The sequence below is a fragment of the Euphorbia lathyris genome, chromosome 10 (genome assembly GCF_963576675.1).
Source record: "Euphorbia lathyris chromosome 10, ddEupLath1.1, whole genome shotgun sequence".
In the NCBI taxonomy this organism is placed as follows: Eukaryota; Viridiplantae; Streptophyta; class Magnoliopsida; order Malpighiales; family Euphorbiaceae; genus Euphorbia; species Euphorbia lathyris.
This window is the reverse complement of record NC_088919.1, coordinates 46,361,125-46,379,268: the sequence shown is the minus strand read 5'-3', so window position 1 is coordinate 46,379,268 and position 18,144 is coordinate 46,361,125. Positions and strand designations below refer to the sequence as shown.

General features: G+C 38.1%; 1 protein-coding gene across 1 annotated transcript; it reads left to right on the top strand.

Moving 5' to 3' along the window:
• Positions 1-1,549: 1,549 nt before the first annotated feature.
• Positions 1,550-6,238, top strand: LOC136208786 (cell number regulator 8). Its single transcript, XM_066000009.1, has 3 exons — positions 1,550-2,002; positions 5,367-5,569; positions 5,745-6,238. Exons 1-3 carry the CDS (start codon positions 1,675-1,677, stop codon positions 5,982-5,984), a joined length of 771 nt encoding a protein of 256 aa, XP_065856081.1. The 5' UTR covers positions 1,550-1,674; the 3' UTR covers positions 5,985-6,238.
• Positions 6,239-18,144: the final 11,906 nt, after the last annotated feature.

Below are 18,144 nucleotides of genomic sequence, written 5' to 3'. Positions count from 1 at the left end.
CAAAGTTAAATACTACCCCAAGACTTCATGAATGCACGACTGGGGCATTTGCCTAGTTTTATCTGGAGGAGCATTTGGAGTTCTCAACTAGTTATGAAAGAAGGTCTTAGATGGAAGATCAGAAACAGACACTCTGTCAATGTATGGAAAGATCCATGGCTCAGGGACTTGAACAATCGGTATATACAGACGCCTATTATTCCGGGCTTGGAAAATCTAAAAGTATGCGATCTGTTTATTCCGAACTCAACTGAATGGGATCAGGAACTATTGGAGGAATTGTTCTGTGTGCGAGATACTAGGGAAATGCTGAGAATACAGGTGTGTGCAACAGCAAATGAAGATGCGATACTTTGGCATGCAGAATCGCGAGGGCAGTATACAGTGCGTAGTGCCTATCGAATTGCACAGTAGTTAGATATTACAGAACAACACACAGTGGAGGGGACATGGGCGGAAGTTTGGAAGCGAGAAATCCCAATGAAAGTGAAATACTTCCTGTGGAGCATTTTACGAAATGCGATACCCACCCGGGCTAACTTGTGTAATAAATGAATCCCTATCGACAGTTATTGTGTTTGCTGTGAAGGAGACCTTGAAGATTGCTGGCATTTCTTCGTGGAATATCCATTGGCTCAACTCGTTTGGCATGAAACGGGACTGTTGGACGACATACAACAGCAAACGCAAGGTGCAAAGAGCATCAGTACAGTTGTGTTCAATTTGATGAATAAACTCCACAAGCAAAAAGGAGATCTCATGATTATGCTATTTTGGGCCTTGTGGAAGGCACGAAACGATAAATTATGGCGGAATGTGGTGCCGACATCAAACCAGATTATCTTAGTGGCACGAACTGTACTTCTGGATTGGCTGTAGGCACAACAAATAAGGCGAGGAGATGACACTCGGACAAGTACGCAGCAGCAGGGCTGCCGTAAATGGCACCGTCCGCTTGAAATGTTCTATACATGCAACACGGATGCAGCAACCTTATACAACACTCGAAGACGGGGCTGGGAGCAGTCTTACGAGACGCAGCAGGTAATTTCTGTGGAGGTAGAACCGAAGGAATTGACGGGATTCCACCAGTCCGGGAAAGTGAAGCTTTGAGCCTATTATACGCCCTCCAATGGTTACATGGTGGTACTCTAGAACATGTTATCTTCCAAACTGATGCAAAACTAGTGGTAGACACTCTTAACTCAGCCGAAGAGGATATATCCGAGTTTGGGGATATCATTGGCAAATGCCGACAAATTCTTCAACAACATGGCAATTACTCAATCGTTTTCATCCCGAGACAAGCTAACGCACTGGCTCATGCTTTCGCTAAGTCAGTACAGTTTGAGTCTAGTCTCACATTTTACCAAATTATTCCGAGTTTTATTTTCTTCTGTAATGTTACATTTTTGCCACTTCGTGGATCATTAATGAAGAGTTGCTTCTAATAATTTATCGAGATAACAACTCGAGTGACCATTAGTGTTCAGCCTAGATGGCAGCTAGAACCAGGTGTCACAAGCGGTTTACTTGGAGCTCAATGCAAAATTCATTGACTCTTATTTTCATTTTATTCATATAAAGATCCAAAATTTTTCCTTCCTTCCTTCCTCTTCTTTTCTTCCCCAGGGCTCTTCAATTTTTCCTCTAATTTTGTGATCTCTCGCTCAAATGGCCAACGGCAACAATGGCAATTTTGACAACGGCGGCACCGATCTCGAGGAATCGAGTCCTCTTTTGAACAAGACCCTCGAAGAAAATGTCAAGAAGCCACCGACCACCAAGGTTGCTGTCGAAACAACTATCTCTGCATCGCCAGCTGAGAAATCGGCACCGATGGCGGAATCGGGTCGGTCTGAATTTGGGTGGACAGCTGATGGGTTGCCGTTGGGTCACGGGAGCGTCGTAGGTGAGCCTATGGGTCGGGCTCAGTGGAGCTCCGGCCTCTTCTCTTGCCTTGGTCGAAACGATGAGTTTTGCAGCAGCGATCTTGAAGTTTGTAAGTCTCCATTTTGTTTCTATTTCCCCCAATTGATTGCAATATAGGAAATTGATCAATTACTTAAAATTGAATTAGGTGTATGTGATCTGTTGTTAGATAGTATGTTCTATGTGGAAATGGGAGAGAATGATGATGAATTGTAAAATTGCCAAAACTGTTCTGCTCTATAATGGCTATACTTTGTAATTGGGAAGTTATAGTATTAGATATCTCACTTCCCTTATTCAGGGAAGTTGTGCTTTGAGATACTTTTTGGGGGTGTGTTAGGCCTTTGTTTACATAATTACATGGTATGAGAGCTTTGTATTCAATTGATATTTGCTTCACGCTCCATATTTACATATTCCATATTTCTCAATTAAGAAGCTCTATAGCTTCTTATATATGTAGAACAATTTGCTTCCTTTGAGGTACCTTCAAAACCTTGTATTTAATGTTAGGTCACAAATGGATATTTGCTTGATGTTCCATATGGTTCTCAACATGAGTCGGGTGTGTAAGATATTCCACATCCCTTATATAATGTGAGACAATTCTACTCCTTTTTGAGGTGCCTTTTGATCTTTGTTTACATGGTATCAGTGTCTTGTATTCAATTTCAATTTGAGTCACTCAGTGCGTGTTTTCCTCGCATTCTAGATGGTTTTGGACGTGAGAGGGGTGTGTTAGATATTTCACACCCCTGGTTTAGGGATATATATATATATGAGGTGTCGTAAACCCTTGAATCAGTATATCATGTTTCCTATTCGGAGTAGTATTGGGTTTCGGATTCCTAGTTGGATTAGGATCATGGGTTCCTAGTTGGATTGGGATCATGGGTTCCTAGTGGGATTAGGATCATGGGTTCCTAGTGGGATTAGGTTAGATTGGGTATTATAAATACCCCATTATGTAAACCTAATCATTGTAATCTGATTTTCGCCTCCTAATAATACTATTCTCCTTCTGCCCGTGGACTAGCCAACACAACGTTGTTGAACCACGTAAATCTGTGTTTTTCGATAGTTTGTTATTTTATCGTTCGTTAATTCCGCACAACATGAGGCAATCCTCCTCATTTGAAGTACCTTTAGTGTCATTTAGGTCTTTAATTACATGGTATTATCGGAGTCTTGTATTCAATATTGGACTATTCATGGATATTTGCCTCCTGAGGGGGTTGTGTTAGATATCACACTTGCTTAGTGAGGGAGATACACGCAGTTAGAGTTCGAATTATGCATTGTTGTGTCCTGGGAGACGATTGCCAATAACAGAAAAATTTGTCTCAAGGAGACTGATATCTTCAGGTCTTTGATTTCTTCTCTTCTATTCATCGGACTAATCCGAAGGTTTATGATATCTAGTATTTTCTGTACTTTTATTCTTCTGTAATTCTGGTTATAGTATTTGTAATTCCAGAATAATATTGTTTCTATTGGTTATATTTCTGTTGCATTATCTCTTTTGGATTGATATTGTAACACTCCAAACTCCAGTCGTCGCAATTTACCCCACATATTATTCCATTGAGTTTTTTTTTTTTTTTTTACACAAATTGACCGAAATGATTTTATTGAAATAAAATGTAAAAGTCTAATTCTTTTATTTAAAGAAAATGAAATTTAGTGAACTTTATGCAACATACCCCAAATATGTGACCATCAAATGTAGTTTACGTCATTTCTAGCCCTCCAAACTTCTCCAGAAAAATCTAATGACCCTTCCCAACTTTGAAAACGGCAGATTGTCCTCTTGAAGTTAGTTAAAGTTCCTTCCCAATATACAATGTTAGGTCACATATGGATATTTGCTTCACGTTCCATATGGTTCTCGGCGAGAGGGGACACATTCCTTATATATGTGAGACAATTCTACTCCTTTTTGAGGTAACTTTTGATCTTTGTTTACATGGTATCATTGTCTTGTATTCAATTTTAATTTGGGTCACTCGTGCATATTTTCTTCACATTCTAGATGGTTATGGGCGTGGGAGGGGTGTGTTAGATATTTCACATCCCTTAATTAGGGAGCTATAGGGCTCCTTCTATATATATGAGGCAATACTCCTAATTTGAAGTACCGTTTAGGGTGATTTAGGTTTTTATTTACATAGTATTAGAGTCTTGTATGCGATATTGCATTATTCATGGATATCTGCTTCATGCTCTCATGGTTTTCGGCATGAGAGGGTTGTGTTAGATATCACACTTGCTTAGTTAGGGAGATAATGGCTCTTATATATGTGAGACAATTATCCTCCTTTGAGATATTTTGGGGGTGAGTTAGACATTTGTTTACATGGTATCAGAGCCTTGTATTCGTTATTGGGTCTTTCATTGATATTTGCTTCACACTCTAGATGGTTTTGGGCGGCATGTTAGACGTCCACATTGCTTAATTAGGGAGCTGTACGGCTCCTTATATTTATGAGACAATCTTCTTCTTTGAGGTACTTTTTGGGTGAGTTAGCTCTTTATTTACAAATAGATCATCCGTAGTTAAGTATGCTTGTTTGCATTAGCGTTTTTTACATCTTATATTCTTATTTGCTTCTTGATTAACATTCTTTCATATGCATCAGGGTTGTATTATATTTTATTTGTTTCAGTTGATTAGTGTTCTTGAGCTCTTTGGCAAATAAAAAGCTTGTGTGCTTCAAATTTATCCAATGTGGTAGCTGTTAGCTTGTTTTTAGCTTTAAACACTAATAGCCCCTGACCTATCCAAAAATGTTGGTCTTTGCCCGACCTATTATTTGTTGACATTTGCCCCTTGGTCTATCCAAACTGTTGGTTTTTTCGCGTAACCTATTATTTGTTGACATTTGCCCCCTGGTCTATCCAAACTGTTGGTTTTTTTGCGTAACCTATTATTTGGTAACATTCGCCCTCTTATCTATCAAAATTGGTGAAATCTCAACCAATGTAAACGGTGAGTTGACATTTTTTTTTAAATCTTAACCCACTCAACAGAAATCTGATCCGTGAAAATTTAATACTCAAAATTTTGAGAAAAACTTTTAGTTTACCATTTACGTTGATTTAAATTTCGCTAATTTCGATAGGTCAGATGACAACATGTTACCAAATAATAGGCCAAGGATAAAGACCAACATTTTGGATAGGTCAAGGGTTAATAGTGCTTTATACCCTTCTTTTTAGTTTCATTACCTTTAATTGCTTTATTTCTTTGTGTTTTATGCATACATTTGGTTAGGAGAAACAATTAGGCCCTATGCAGTTCAGCTGTTACTAATCAAACAGACCATGTTAGAAGGGTTGTCTTTGTAAATCGTGTTATCATATCAGAAATTGATAGTCCTAACTGTGACCGACTCTCGATTGTTCCAATGTTGATTGATGCTATTTTTTGCCAGGCCTTCTCGGAAGTGTTGCCCCTTGCGTGTTGTATGGAACCAATGCGGAGAGACTTGGATCTACTGGTGGAACATTTGCCAATCATTGCTTGCCTTACACTGGCTTATACTTGATTGGTAATTCATTGTTTGGTTGGAACTGTCTTGCACCATGGTTCTCATATCCTAGCCGGACAGCTATCCGTCGGAGATTTAATCTGGAGGTAAGTTGTTTTCCCCGGTAATTTAAGAAATAGTTCATTCTCCCCGGTAACTGTTGTTGTTTTGTTGTCTTGTCTTTGAATACGACCTCTTTAGGTGCTTATCGAGAAAGGACTTTTCTCGTTAGGAATGTTGTCCACCGGTCACCTAATTTGCTTTGGTTTTGATGTGAAACAGGGAAGCTGCGAGGCGCTTAATAGGTCATCTGGTTGCTGCGGAAGCTGTGTGGAAGACGATATGCAACGCGAGCAGTGTGAATCAGCATGTGATTTTGCAACCCATGTGTTCTGCCATGCATGCGCTCTCTGCCAGGAAGGGCGTGAGGTGCGTCGTAGGGTGCTTCATCCGGGGTTCAATGCTCAACCAGTCTTGGTTATGATACCGCCTGGGGAACAAGCAATGGTCCGTGGCGCCTGAAGGCAGACACCACCCTAAGTTCGAGTCCTGTCTATACGAATATTATCTTGGTGTGATACTAGAATATATAATGTTTTCGTAAAGTTTGTTTCGAGTACATGAGATCTAATATTATAGATGTGGATGATGTTTGTATTCATTTGTTGTGGTGTATTTGGATCCAGTTTGCTGCATTTTTCTTCTTTGGAAATGCATGCATCATCAAATCTAGGTATGTAAGGTTTGATGCTAAATGCAGGAGAGTTTTCCCGTGAGCCGAAACTTTATGAAATGTAGGCTGTTCTCCAAACCGAACTGACAACGAACCAGTCATATGATAGAGTGACTGGTCCACCCGATTTTTGGAACCGAATTGAAGATGAACTGGTCATAAGTGGAGGGTTGTTACAACAAATCAGGCTTAGGATTCCAATTAAGATTTACTGCGTATAATAGGAATCGAATTCGAGACCTCGATTAGAGGCGCTTTCTATTCAAATCAACCTTAATTGATATGGAAATTAAGTCTCGATTAGAAGCTCTTTCTATTCAAGTCATATAGAAATTAAGCTTAATTGGTAAAAAGTTATGAACTGCAAGTGTAGTTGATGACGGTTGTTGAACCCGAATTGGAGATGATTTACTGCGTATGATAGGAATCGAATTCGAGACCTCGATTAGAGGCGCTTTCTACTCAAATCAACCTTAATTGATATAGAAATTAAGTCTCGATTAGAAGCTCTTTCTATTCAAGTCATATAGAAATTAAGCTTAATTGGTAAAAAGTTATGAACGGCAAGGCAAGTGTAGTTGATGACGGTTGTTGAACCCGAATTGGAATAGGAATCGAATTCGAGACCTCGATTAGAGGCGCTTTCTATTCAAATCAACCTTAATTGATATAGAAATTAAGTCTCGATTAGAAGCTCTTTCTATTCAAGTCATATAAAAATTAAGCTTAATTGGTAAAAAGTTATGGACTGCAAGTGTAGTTGATGACGGTTGTTGAACCCGAATTGGAGATGAACCGGTCATCCGATAGGTTTACTCGATTTTTGAAAATGAAATTAAATTGAAAATGAAATTAAATTGAAAATGAACTGGGGGACATGTTACATGAAGTTCAAGTGTTATGCATTGTTTAATTAATGATTCACTGGATCAGTTTTATAATTTATTTGATTGATCGGTTTTAGATTCATTAGACACTCTTTAGGTGAACCATCTTCCAATTAAAGTTTTCTACGTACACTATAACTCGAACTTGAAATTTCTAGTTTAAGCGGTTTGCGATCCTTAACCACTTAAAATAATAATAATTGATTTAGTAAAAAATAGTTAAATATTACACGATTGTTTTTTTAATATATCAATTTATCCAACATTATAAAACACTAAACTAATTTATGGTAGATATGTAAATTTATCATTTCATTTACAAGTATTTTTAAAATATATACATATTCGACAATACATAAATTACAAACATTGTATAAAATAAAATATTGTATGGAAAGTAGATTCACTCTTATTTAAATTAAAATATCATATTATTATACATTTGATTATATTTTTAATTAAAAACAGACTAATTGATAATGTAACATTATACTAATTTTATATTTTATACTTGCATTAATATAATTAAAAAATATAAAACTTAATTAAAAAATATTTATGTAAATTAATTAATGGTAGAAGAATAAACTTGTCACTTGTATAGAATTTATAAATAGACGAACTTATCAAATTTTAAGAACTTTAGGGGACGTTTGGTTCACAATGGGTAAGGGAAAATGAATCAAGAAAGGGAAACTAAAGGAAAGGAAAAGAATAACCATTAATTCCCCTATGTGTTTGGATATGTTTAGGAAAGGGAATGAGGTAAAGGGAATCCAATTCCGTAGAAGGCATAGGGTAATGGCTTAACCTAAATTGGGTAATGGCTTAACCTAAAATGGGTAAAGGGAATGAGTTTTTTTTGTAAACAAACAAGAACAAAGGGAATGAAACCCTCTCAGTCCCATTCTCATTCTCATTCCTAAAGACCTCAAACCAAACACTCCCTTATAGTAGAGATGTCAAAATGGGTAAATGGGTTGACTCAACTCATTTAATAAATGGATCAATCCAATCCAATGCACTTAGTAAATGGGTTAACCCATTTATATATGGATTAACATGACTCAACTCATTTATTAAATGAGTTACATGAGTTGACCCATTTAACCCGATTAACAAAATCTAATTAAAAGTTGAAAAAAAAATAAAAAATACGTAAAAGTATACAATGAAATTTCAGAATTTTGGAAATCTAGAAATCTGTAATCCTAGATTCTAAAATTCTAAAGTTTCAGAAATACTGGAACTCTAGATTCTGAAATTCTAAAATTCTGAAATTTCAAAAAATACTGAAATTAATTTTAGTATTTTTTGGAATTCTAGAAATTTGAAATTCTAGATTCTAATATTCTAGAAAATTCTGAAATTCTGGAATTTCAGAATTCTAAAATTTCAAAAAATACTAAAATTCTAGGTTCTATAATTCTAAAATTTTAGAATTTTAGAAAATACTGGAATTTCAAAAAAAAAAAAAATAGGAGGAGGAAAGTACTCCTGCATTTTACTAGTGCTAAGAGATTTGTCGCGAATTTGCTAACATTATAAACCACAACGTTATTTTTAGGACAAAAAAAACCCACATGCACAATCTGCCAAAACGTAAAACCACAAAGTTTTTTTTTTAAAACTAACCCTTGATTATATCAGCTTAAAATTTTATATAAATTCACGTTTCTATTTTTTCACGTTTTTCAATTTTCTCAATTTTCATGTGTTTTGGGTTTTTTTTTGTTAATGTTTCACAAATTATTAAATAGATTAATGGGTCAACCTAACTAATTTACAATCCAACCCGTTTATTATATGGATTAGATGGAGTGACCCATTCATGACCCAACTTATAAATGAGTCAATCCAATCCATCTATTTTATGGGTTAAGTGGGTTATTAAATGGATTATGACCCATTTTGACACCTCCACTTTATAGTATATTTTTAAAAATAGAAAGACTAACTACGATAATATGTACAAACTCAGAGATTAATAGATTTTTTACCTTAAATTTTATATAAAATAAGAGGTTTACCCTTCTATTATTAATTAAATTTCATATATATTTAATCAAATTTTACATAATTTTACTTATTATATTACTATAAGAATGGAAAGTAATATTATTAATAAAATTATATTATTATTTAAGGTAACTTTAATTAAAAATAGATAATTAATTTATAATGATTTATAAGTATTTTAATTTAAATATATCTTTTATATAATATCTAAAGGAAACGATTATTCTTCTCCATCTCCCCCATACAGTCGACTGATTTATTTCAACCTCTTTCCGCCGCATGCGTCCGCCGTTTCCTCCGCTTGCTTCCGCCGTTGCCTCCGCTTTAACTGATTTCCAGGGTATGGCCTCCTCTGTTTTCTAACCCAGCCGTTTCAGATCCGTAGATTTGGGAGATCAAATCCGCTTTGGCCATATCTGGGGACTCACATGGACGATTGGAGAGGGAGGAAGACGAGAGCAGGGCGGTGGCTCTAACGCAGGTGTCTTGATCTGGAATCAAAAGCAGATTGAAGGAAAAAGAAACTTTGCTTGTTGTTTAAATAGTTTAGATCAAAAGCAGATTAATTGGGTTTTTTTATTGATTCTTAACTTTGAAATGAAAAAATAAAGAGCAATTAACTGAAATGAATAAACTGAACTGATCGGTGCTCTGTAAGAAAGTCTCCCGTATGAGGAGTTAAGGTTAGGGTTACGGCAAATCTACTGTTTGATTCTTCTTTGGTTGCTGTTCGCCTAATCCATACCGATTCCTATTTCTTTTTTTTTGTTTCTGTCCTTCATTATGGCAACACAAACAAACATGGATGAGGATAATTTGGAGACAGGGCTGGAATTAGGTCTCACGCTGTCGGCAGTGGATATTGTCACAACACAGCCTACCCAGCGATGGTGCATCCTTGGGAGACTCCTGACTGAATGAATTATCAGAACCCTTCTAGCTAATATTCTGGCAGACCTGTGGCAGCCGGAAAAAGGGATGAGCGTTGAAATTTTAGGTCCAAATCTGTTTAGGTTTGATTTCTACCATCCATGGGAAAGAGAGAGAGTTCTGAAGGGCAGCCGTTGGACATATGATCAACATCTGTTACTGCTTGCTAAGATGGAATCAGATAAGGTGCGTGGAGATGAGGACCTGAATAGGGCAGACTTTTGGATACAAGTTCATCAATTACCTTCAGGGTTCATGTCAGAAAGAGTGGTGGTTTTGATCGGTAATTTACTCGGTCAATTCATTGAATCGGATCCTAACAATTTCAATGGAATTGGACGTATGTATATGCGCATCTGTGTGGCTATTGATGTTCGGAAGCGTCTCAGGGATTCCATGCCAATTGGGAAGGAGGGTGAAGATCCTCATACTGTTCTTTTTAAATATGAAAGGCTACCTGTGTTTTGTTTCTTCTATGGATGTCTTGGGCATGCTGAGAGATTTTGCTCAAAAATCCTTGAACATCCTGATCCGGAAAATGCCATCCGCCCCTACTCCGTGAGTTTACGTGCTCTTCCCCATCGACTCCAACCGCAACAGATGTCGAAGTGGCTGATCCCGCAGCAGGGTTCAGCTAACATCCACCAAGGAAAAAACCAGAACTCTGAATTAGTTGGACCAGTGACTGGGGGTTCTTTTGTTCCTGGGAAACCACAGGGGTCTATCCTGGGCAAGGCTTCTTTATATGAGAATCAATCTAATACCTCTATTGCTGGAGATGCGGCTAATGAGGGGATTTTTGTGTTTGAGCAAAAGAGAAGATGTCAGGAAAGCGCTTCCACATTACAAGATATTGAGATGGAAGGGGAAAAACTAATAATGGTTCCGATCCAAAAAAACGGAAATGTAGCGGGTTCTGCTGCGCAGGCCCGCGAAGGGAGATGAGTACACTTAGTTGGAACTGTAGGGGAATTGGCAACCCCCGAACAGTTCGCATGTTACTGGACCTAGTGTCCCGATTTCGCCCGGAGTTTATATTTTTAATGGAGGTTAAATATAGTCGATCGAAGATTGAGTTAATTAAAAAGAAGCTTTCATATTCTGGTCTTTTTTATATTGATCCTGTGAATTGTGGAGGAGGCTTGGCCCTGCTGTGGAAAGTGAATGGTTCTGTTAACTTACTTGGATCTTCAAGTAATTTCATTGACGTTCGTGTCTCTTTATTGGGTTTGTCGGAGTATCGATTAACCGGTTTCTATGGTTTTCCTGAACGCACTCGTCGCTCCGACTCTTGGAATTTGCTAAAACAACTTTCAAAGGCGTACGCGATTCCTTGGCTTATCATTGGCGATTTTAATGATTTGCTGGCTCATTCTGAAAAACAGGGTGGTAGGCGCCACCCGTCATCTCCGATTAATGGTTTTGCTGATACGATTGCTAGTTGCAATTTATTTGAAGTCCCTATGATTGGTCACAAATTTACATGGGAGAAGAGTCGAGGTTCGGATAATTTTGTTGAAGAAAAGCTTGATCAGGGTTTTGCCTCTTCTTCTTGGATATCTCTCTACCCGGAGGAAATTTTTTTTAATGAGGAAGCTCATTGTTCAGATCATTCGACCTTGTTTTTACAAATCGCGCAGGGTACCTTTATGTGGAAGCGGCGATTTTGTTTTGAAAATTCCTGGCTGTCTGAACCAGACTGTTTGGAAAAAATTGAGGAGGCTTGGAATAGTGGTCTTTCCCTTGACATTGTTGAGAGACAACGCATGTGCGGGGAGAAGCTGTTTGACTGGGGAGAGGTGATCAGAAAAAGGTTTAAAGCAGAAATTGGAAGGTGCAGAACTGAAATTAGTCGTCTAAAAGGAAGGGTGGACTCAACCTCCTAGGCTTCCCTTCTTGAGGCTAGGCAAAAACTCGACACTGCTCTATTACAGCAGGAAAGTTACTGGCACCAGAGAGCTAAAAAGTTGTGGTTGAAAGGCGGGGATCTAAACTCCAAGTTTTCTCATGCGGCGGCAAGTAACAGGAGGAAAAAATCTGTGATTGACAGATTACGCAACACCGAGGGCGAGTGGTGCGACTGGACATCAGGGCTGGATCAGGTAATTCAAGATTATTTCTCCAATCTTTTTCAGTCTTGCGCAGGTAATATGGAAAATGTTTTGAGCAATGTTGCGCCAAAATTATCTCATGAGCAATGTTCGGATCTATTGAGTGTGTATACGGAGGAAGAAGTTAAAGGTGCCATATTCTCAATGCATCCGGATAAAAGCCCGGGCCCGGATGGGTACAATCCTAGATTCTATCAGAAACATTGGCAAGTGGTTGGTAGCCATGTAACAGAGGCGTGCTTGGCTTGGCTTCATTCAGGTATTCTACCCGATAATATTCATGATACAAATTTGGTTCTTATCCCAAAGAAGTCTAGGCCTGAGACTGTAGCTGACATGAGGCCAATAGCTTTATGTAATGTTATCTATAAGGTGGTGTCAAAAGTTTTAGCTAATCGTTTAAAGCGGGTTCTGCATAATGTTGTCTCGGCTTCCCAAAGTGCGTTTATCCCAGGGCGCCTTATTTCTGACAATGCCATGTTGGCTTTTGAAATTAATCACTTTATCCACCATAAAATGGGAATACGGAATGGTTATGCGGCACTGAAGATTGACATGGCTAAAGCATACGATAGGGTTGAGTGGGATTTTTTAAAGCATATGATGTTGAGATTGGGATTTCCGATTGCTTGGATTGACCTTGTCATGCAATGCGTTTGTAAGGTCCGGTATAATGTGATCAATGGTAATCATGTCGTGGGGCCGATTATTCCTCAAAGGGGGCTTAGACAGGGTGATCCGATTTCCCCCTATCTATTTATTCTCTGTGCAGAGGGGCTCTCGCTTTACCTATCAAATCTTGAAGCATAAGGCGTGATTCATGGGTGTAAGGTTAATGATGAGGCTCCATCAATTTCCCATTTATTTTTTGCTGACGACAGCTACCTATTTTTCCAGGCTAATAAGAGTGAGGCGGAAGCTATCAAGAAGGGTCTGACTGATTATGAGCTAGCATCTGGGCAACAGATCAACTTCCAAAAATCATCAATTTCTTTTAGTAAGGGTTGTTCGGATCTAAATAGTACTGTGACTAGTTCGGTTCTTGGTGTCTCCAATGTTCGACTGCCGGATAAATATCTGGGTCTTCCGGCAATTGTAGGGCGGAGCAAGATTCAGGCGTTCGGTTACCTTACGGACATGGTCCGATCGAGAATTCGCAGTTGGAAAGCCAGATTTCTATCTCGTGCCGGTAAGGAGGTAATGATTAAATCGGTAATTCAAGCTTTGCCATCTTATGCCATGAGCCTTTTTTCTATCCATGTTACCCTATGCTCTGATATTGAAAAGATGATGAACTCTTTCTGGTGGGGTTCTGATGAGGCGAGAAGAGGAAGTCTGCACTGGAAATCCTGGGACCGCCTCTGTCTACCAAAAAGTATGGGAGGGCTCGGTTTTCGAAAAATCCGTCAATTCAATCTTGCACTGTTGGCAAAGCAGGGGTAGCGCCTTCTTAATCAACCGAACTCACTGGTAGCGCAATTTTATAAAGCTGTGTACTATCCGGACTGCTCTTTTTTGGAAGCCTCAATTTCTAAAAATTCTAGCTTTATTTGGCGAAGTATATTGGAAGCTTAAGCTCTGCTTAAGGACGGAACTCGGCGATTTATAGGATCAGGGGTGGAGGTGCGAATTTGGGACGACCCATGGCTCCCTTATCGAAATAACCCTTTCATTGAAAGTGATGAAATTGAGAACCTGGAGGTGGACAAAGTGGCAGACCTGTTTTGCACAAACAGTAGGCGGTGGGATATTGAGTTCATTCGTGAAATTTTTACTCTCCGGGACAAAGATTTGATTATGAAAATTCCACTGAGTACTCGTTGGGTGGAGGATGGTTGGTACTGGACAGAGGAGCGTAAAGGTTGTTACACAGTGAAGAGTGGTTATCGACTTCTTATGCGGGAATTTGTGCGTACAATTCAACATCAATCATCGCCTCATTGGAAGGATATATGGAATATGGCTGTGCCACCTAAGGTAAAGAATTTTTTGTGGAGAGCGATATCTCATTGCCTCCCTACGATGTTCAACCTGAAAAATCATTTTATTCCGGTGGCGGAATTCTGTCCGCTCTGTAATAATACTAGAGAGGATACATTTTATGCTCTTTGCCGGTGTGATATGGCCCGTGCTGTTTGACGAGCTTCCCCGATTGGGGACCTATCTGGTAATGCGTCTAATTTTTTCGAGTTCTGGGCTCTTATGAGTGGTAAGACAAAAGAATTAATTGAACTATGTGCTTGTGTTTGTTGGCTGATCTGGACTCATAGAAATGAAGTGATTTGGCTGAATAAAATCTCAGCAGCTGGTATTGTGTTTCAGCGATCAATCTCCGCTCTAAATGTCTGGCGGAATGCTCAGGTCTGTTACCGTCGGGCTGCTGCTGCATCTGTTCAGGTAACGTCGGTGTGGACGGTTCCACCGATTGGTTTGCTGAAACTAAACGTGGATGCTGCGATTTTTACGGATCGTTCGCATGCAAGATTTGGGTGTGTTTTGAGAAACAGTGGAGGGGATTTTGTTGCTGCTTGCAGCGGGCTGGTGGAGCTTCAGATAGACTCAACGCTGGTGGAAGCATTATCGATTAGAGAAGCGCTTAGTTGGTTAAAGGACCGGGGATGGAATCATGTCCTTGTCGAATCTGATTCGCTGCTTGTGGTGCAATCAATGGCTCACCCGTTAGAGGCTCCTTCGCCTTTTAACGCCATAGTCCGCGATTGTGTTTCGCTTTTAAACGAGCTTCCTAATAGCTCTATTTCTTTTGTTGGTCGATCGGCAAATATTGTCTCTCATTCTCTAGCTAGGAGTGTTATTGATTCTTTATCTCGGGAGGAATGGATTCACAGACCTCCCAGATCTATCTGTAACTTCTTCTCAGTGTGTTCTTAATAAACTTTTGCAGTTCAAAAAAAATATGATATTTATTATATATGCACTATACAATTTGTAATTTACTAATTAATAACCGGATTAAATGAAATAAAAGTTAAATAGTCACTAATAACTTTTGTAACCTAATGCAAAATTAAAATTTATGAAATAATTATAATTAAATTTACTATTTTATTAAAAAATATCTATTTTTTTATAATTTATTTGATTACTCAATTTAAGGTTTGCCAAATATCCTTTAAGTGGATCATCTTCTGATTAAAATTTTCTACATATATTAGAGGAGTTCGATTTCGAGATTTCTAATTAAGCTACTTAATGTCAAAAATACATTAGTATTAACCTAACTGAAATTGAAAAGAGATGAAGAGAAAGATATTTTTTTGTATATATGAAATCTAGAGGATTACAGTATTTATAGACAAACAATTACAATTAATACGGAGGTTTACTTTCTATGTCTAAAGACTCTAATACCCTTGTCTATATTGCACTATTATAGACAACCTCTGTCTATATTACACTAATATAGACAATGGTATATATATATTCTAACAGCCTCCCCTCAAGTTGAGATACTCTGAATTTCAACTTGCACAACCATAATCTGCATAAGTGTACAACTGCATCTTATGCAAAGTTGTGGCCATCTGAGGTCCTGTCAAAGGCTTTGTCAGTAAATCAGCAATTTGTTGAGAAGAACTCACATAAGGAATACTAATAAACCCTGACTCCATATGCTGTCTGACTATATGACAATCTATTTCAACATGTTTCATTTGCTCATGAAATACTGGATTAGCTGCTATGTGAATGGCCGCTTGGTTATCACAATATAAGGGAATAGGCAACTGTGGTTGGTACCTGAATTCAGATAATAAGTATGACAACCATTTAAGTTCGCAAGATGTTGTGGACATAGCCCTGTACTATGCTTCAGCAGAGCTTTTGCTGACTGTTCCTTGCTTTTTGGACTTCCAAGACACCAAATTTTTCCCTATAAAAACACAGTATCCTGTTACTGACTTACGTGTGATTTTTCACCTTCCCCAATCTGAATCACAGTATGCCTCCATGTTTCGCAAATCAGCTGCCACACCATAGAACAAACCAACATTAATTGAATTCTTCAAATATTTCACCACATGTATTGCTGTCTCCATATGTATTACTGTTGGGTTGCTCATATACTGACTCAATTGTTATGTAGCAAAGGAAATATCAGGCCTTGTGAATCCAAGGTAAAGCAACCTGCCAACCATTCTTCTGTATCTCTCTGGTTCAGTGTATAGTGGAGAACCTTCATCATCAAGTTTAACACTTGATGCAAAAGGACTGGTTACACTATGTGCTTCTGTCAATCCAGCATGCTTTATCAAATCCCTGATATACTTTGATTGAGAGATAAGCAAACCTTTATCTGATCTTGCTAGTTCTATACCCAAAAAATACTTGGCTTCTCCCATATCTTTTATAGTGAATGACTCATCCAAAGCTCTTTTAGTTTCTGCAATCAATTCCATTGATGTACCAGTTATAAGTACATCATCAACATATACGATTAATGCAAGGAAGTGACCATCTGTTGTTCTTTTAGTAAATAGACAATAATCATGTATGGATTTCACATATCCCAATTGAATCAACTTGTTTGTGAAAGCTTTATTCCATTGCCTTCCAGCCTGCTTAAGTCCGTATAAGGACTTTTCCAGTTTGCAAACCATGCCCTGACTATCATATCCTGCTGGTGCTTCCATGTATAATTCCTCCTCAATTGATCCATGCAAGTAAGCATTATTAATGTCTATCTGCTGGATTGGCCAATTGTTGGTCGTAGCAACTGCAAGAAAAACTCTCACTGTGGTTACTTTAGTAACAGGAGAGTAACTATCATGATAATCCACTCCATATGTTTGGTTATAACCACGAGCCACAAGTCTGGCTTTATACCTAGAAACAGTTCCATCAGGAGCATATTTTACTTTGAAAATCCATCTGGAAGTAATAGTTGTCTTTCCTGAAGGTAGATGCACTAGCTTCCAAGTTTTGTTCCTTTCCAAGGCTTCAATTTCTTCAGACATAGCTTTCTCCCATTTAGGATTCCCTTTAGCTTCATTATAATTCTTTGGCTCATATTCTTTATTTAATTCTGCCATATAAGTTGTATGCTCTTGACTGTACAAAAGGGAACTACTTCCTTCATGAGAAATCTGATTAATCACGAAATCTCTCATCCATCCTGGTTTGGTATGCTGTCGATGAGGCCTGTTGCCTGTAATTGAAGGTAACAAAGGTGCAGGAGCATCAACTGTTGTCTTTACAGGCAAAGTTGAAGTTGAATCCCCAATAAGAGATGTGTCTGTCAAATGATTATCTGCAGTAAGGACTTCAACTTCTTCATCATCCGATGGAATTGACCTGAAAATGTTATTAAAATCCTCATTTCCATTATGAGAATTAGCAACTTCCTGCAAATTGTGTTGGTTAGTTGCATAAGGAAAAACATTTTCAAGAAATTTGACATCTCTTGAGGTACACAATTGCTGTATAATTGTATTGTACATTTTCCACCCCTTTTGACCAGCTAAATAACCCAAATATATACTCAGATTCGATCTGTCGTCAAACTTACCCCTCTTAGGGTTGACATTTAAAACATACCCTGCACATCCAAAAATTCTCAAATCTGTGTAATTTGGTACCTTATTATATAGCACTTCATACGGGGTCTTCCATTTCAACACTTTAGTAGGAGACACATTTAACAGCACTGTGGCATGAAGCATTGCTTCCCCCCAGAACCTGATAGGCAGTGAACCTTCCTTCAATAATGCCCTTGCAACATTTGTCAAACTCCTATGTCTGCGCTCCACAACTCCATTTTGCTGCGGAGTGTAAACGCAAGTTTTCTGATGTTCTATTCCATATTTCTGAAGAATTGATTGAGTGTTAGTTCCAATAAATTATGTCCCATTATCCGTTCTTATACATTTCACCTCCATTTGAAATTGTGTTTTGACCAAGATTAAGAAATTTTCTAACAAGCTGGCTACTTGATCCTTATGTTTGAATAGAATAGTCCAGGTTACTCTGCTAAAGTCATCAACTAT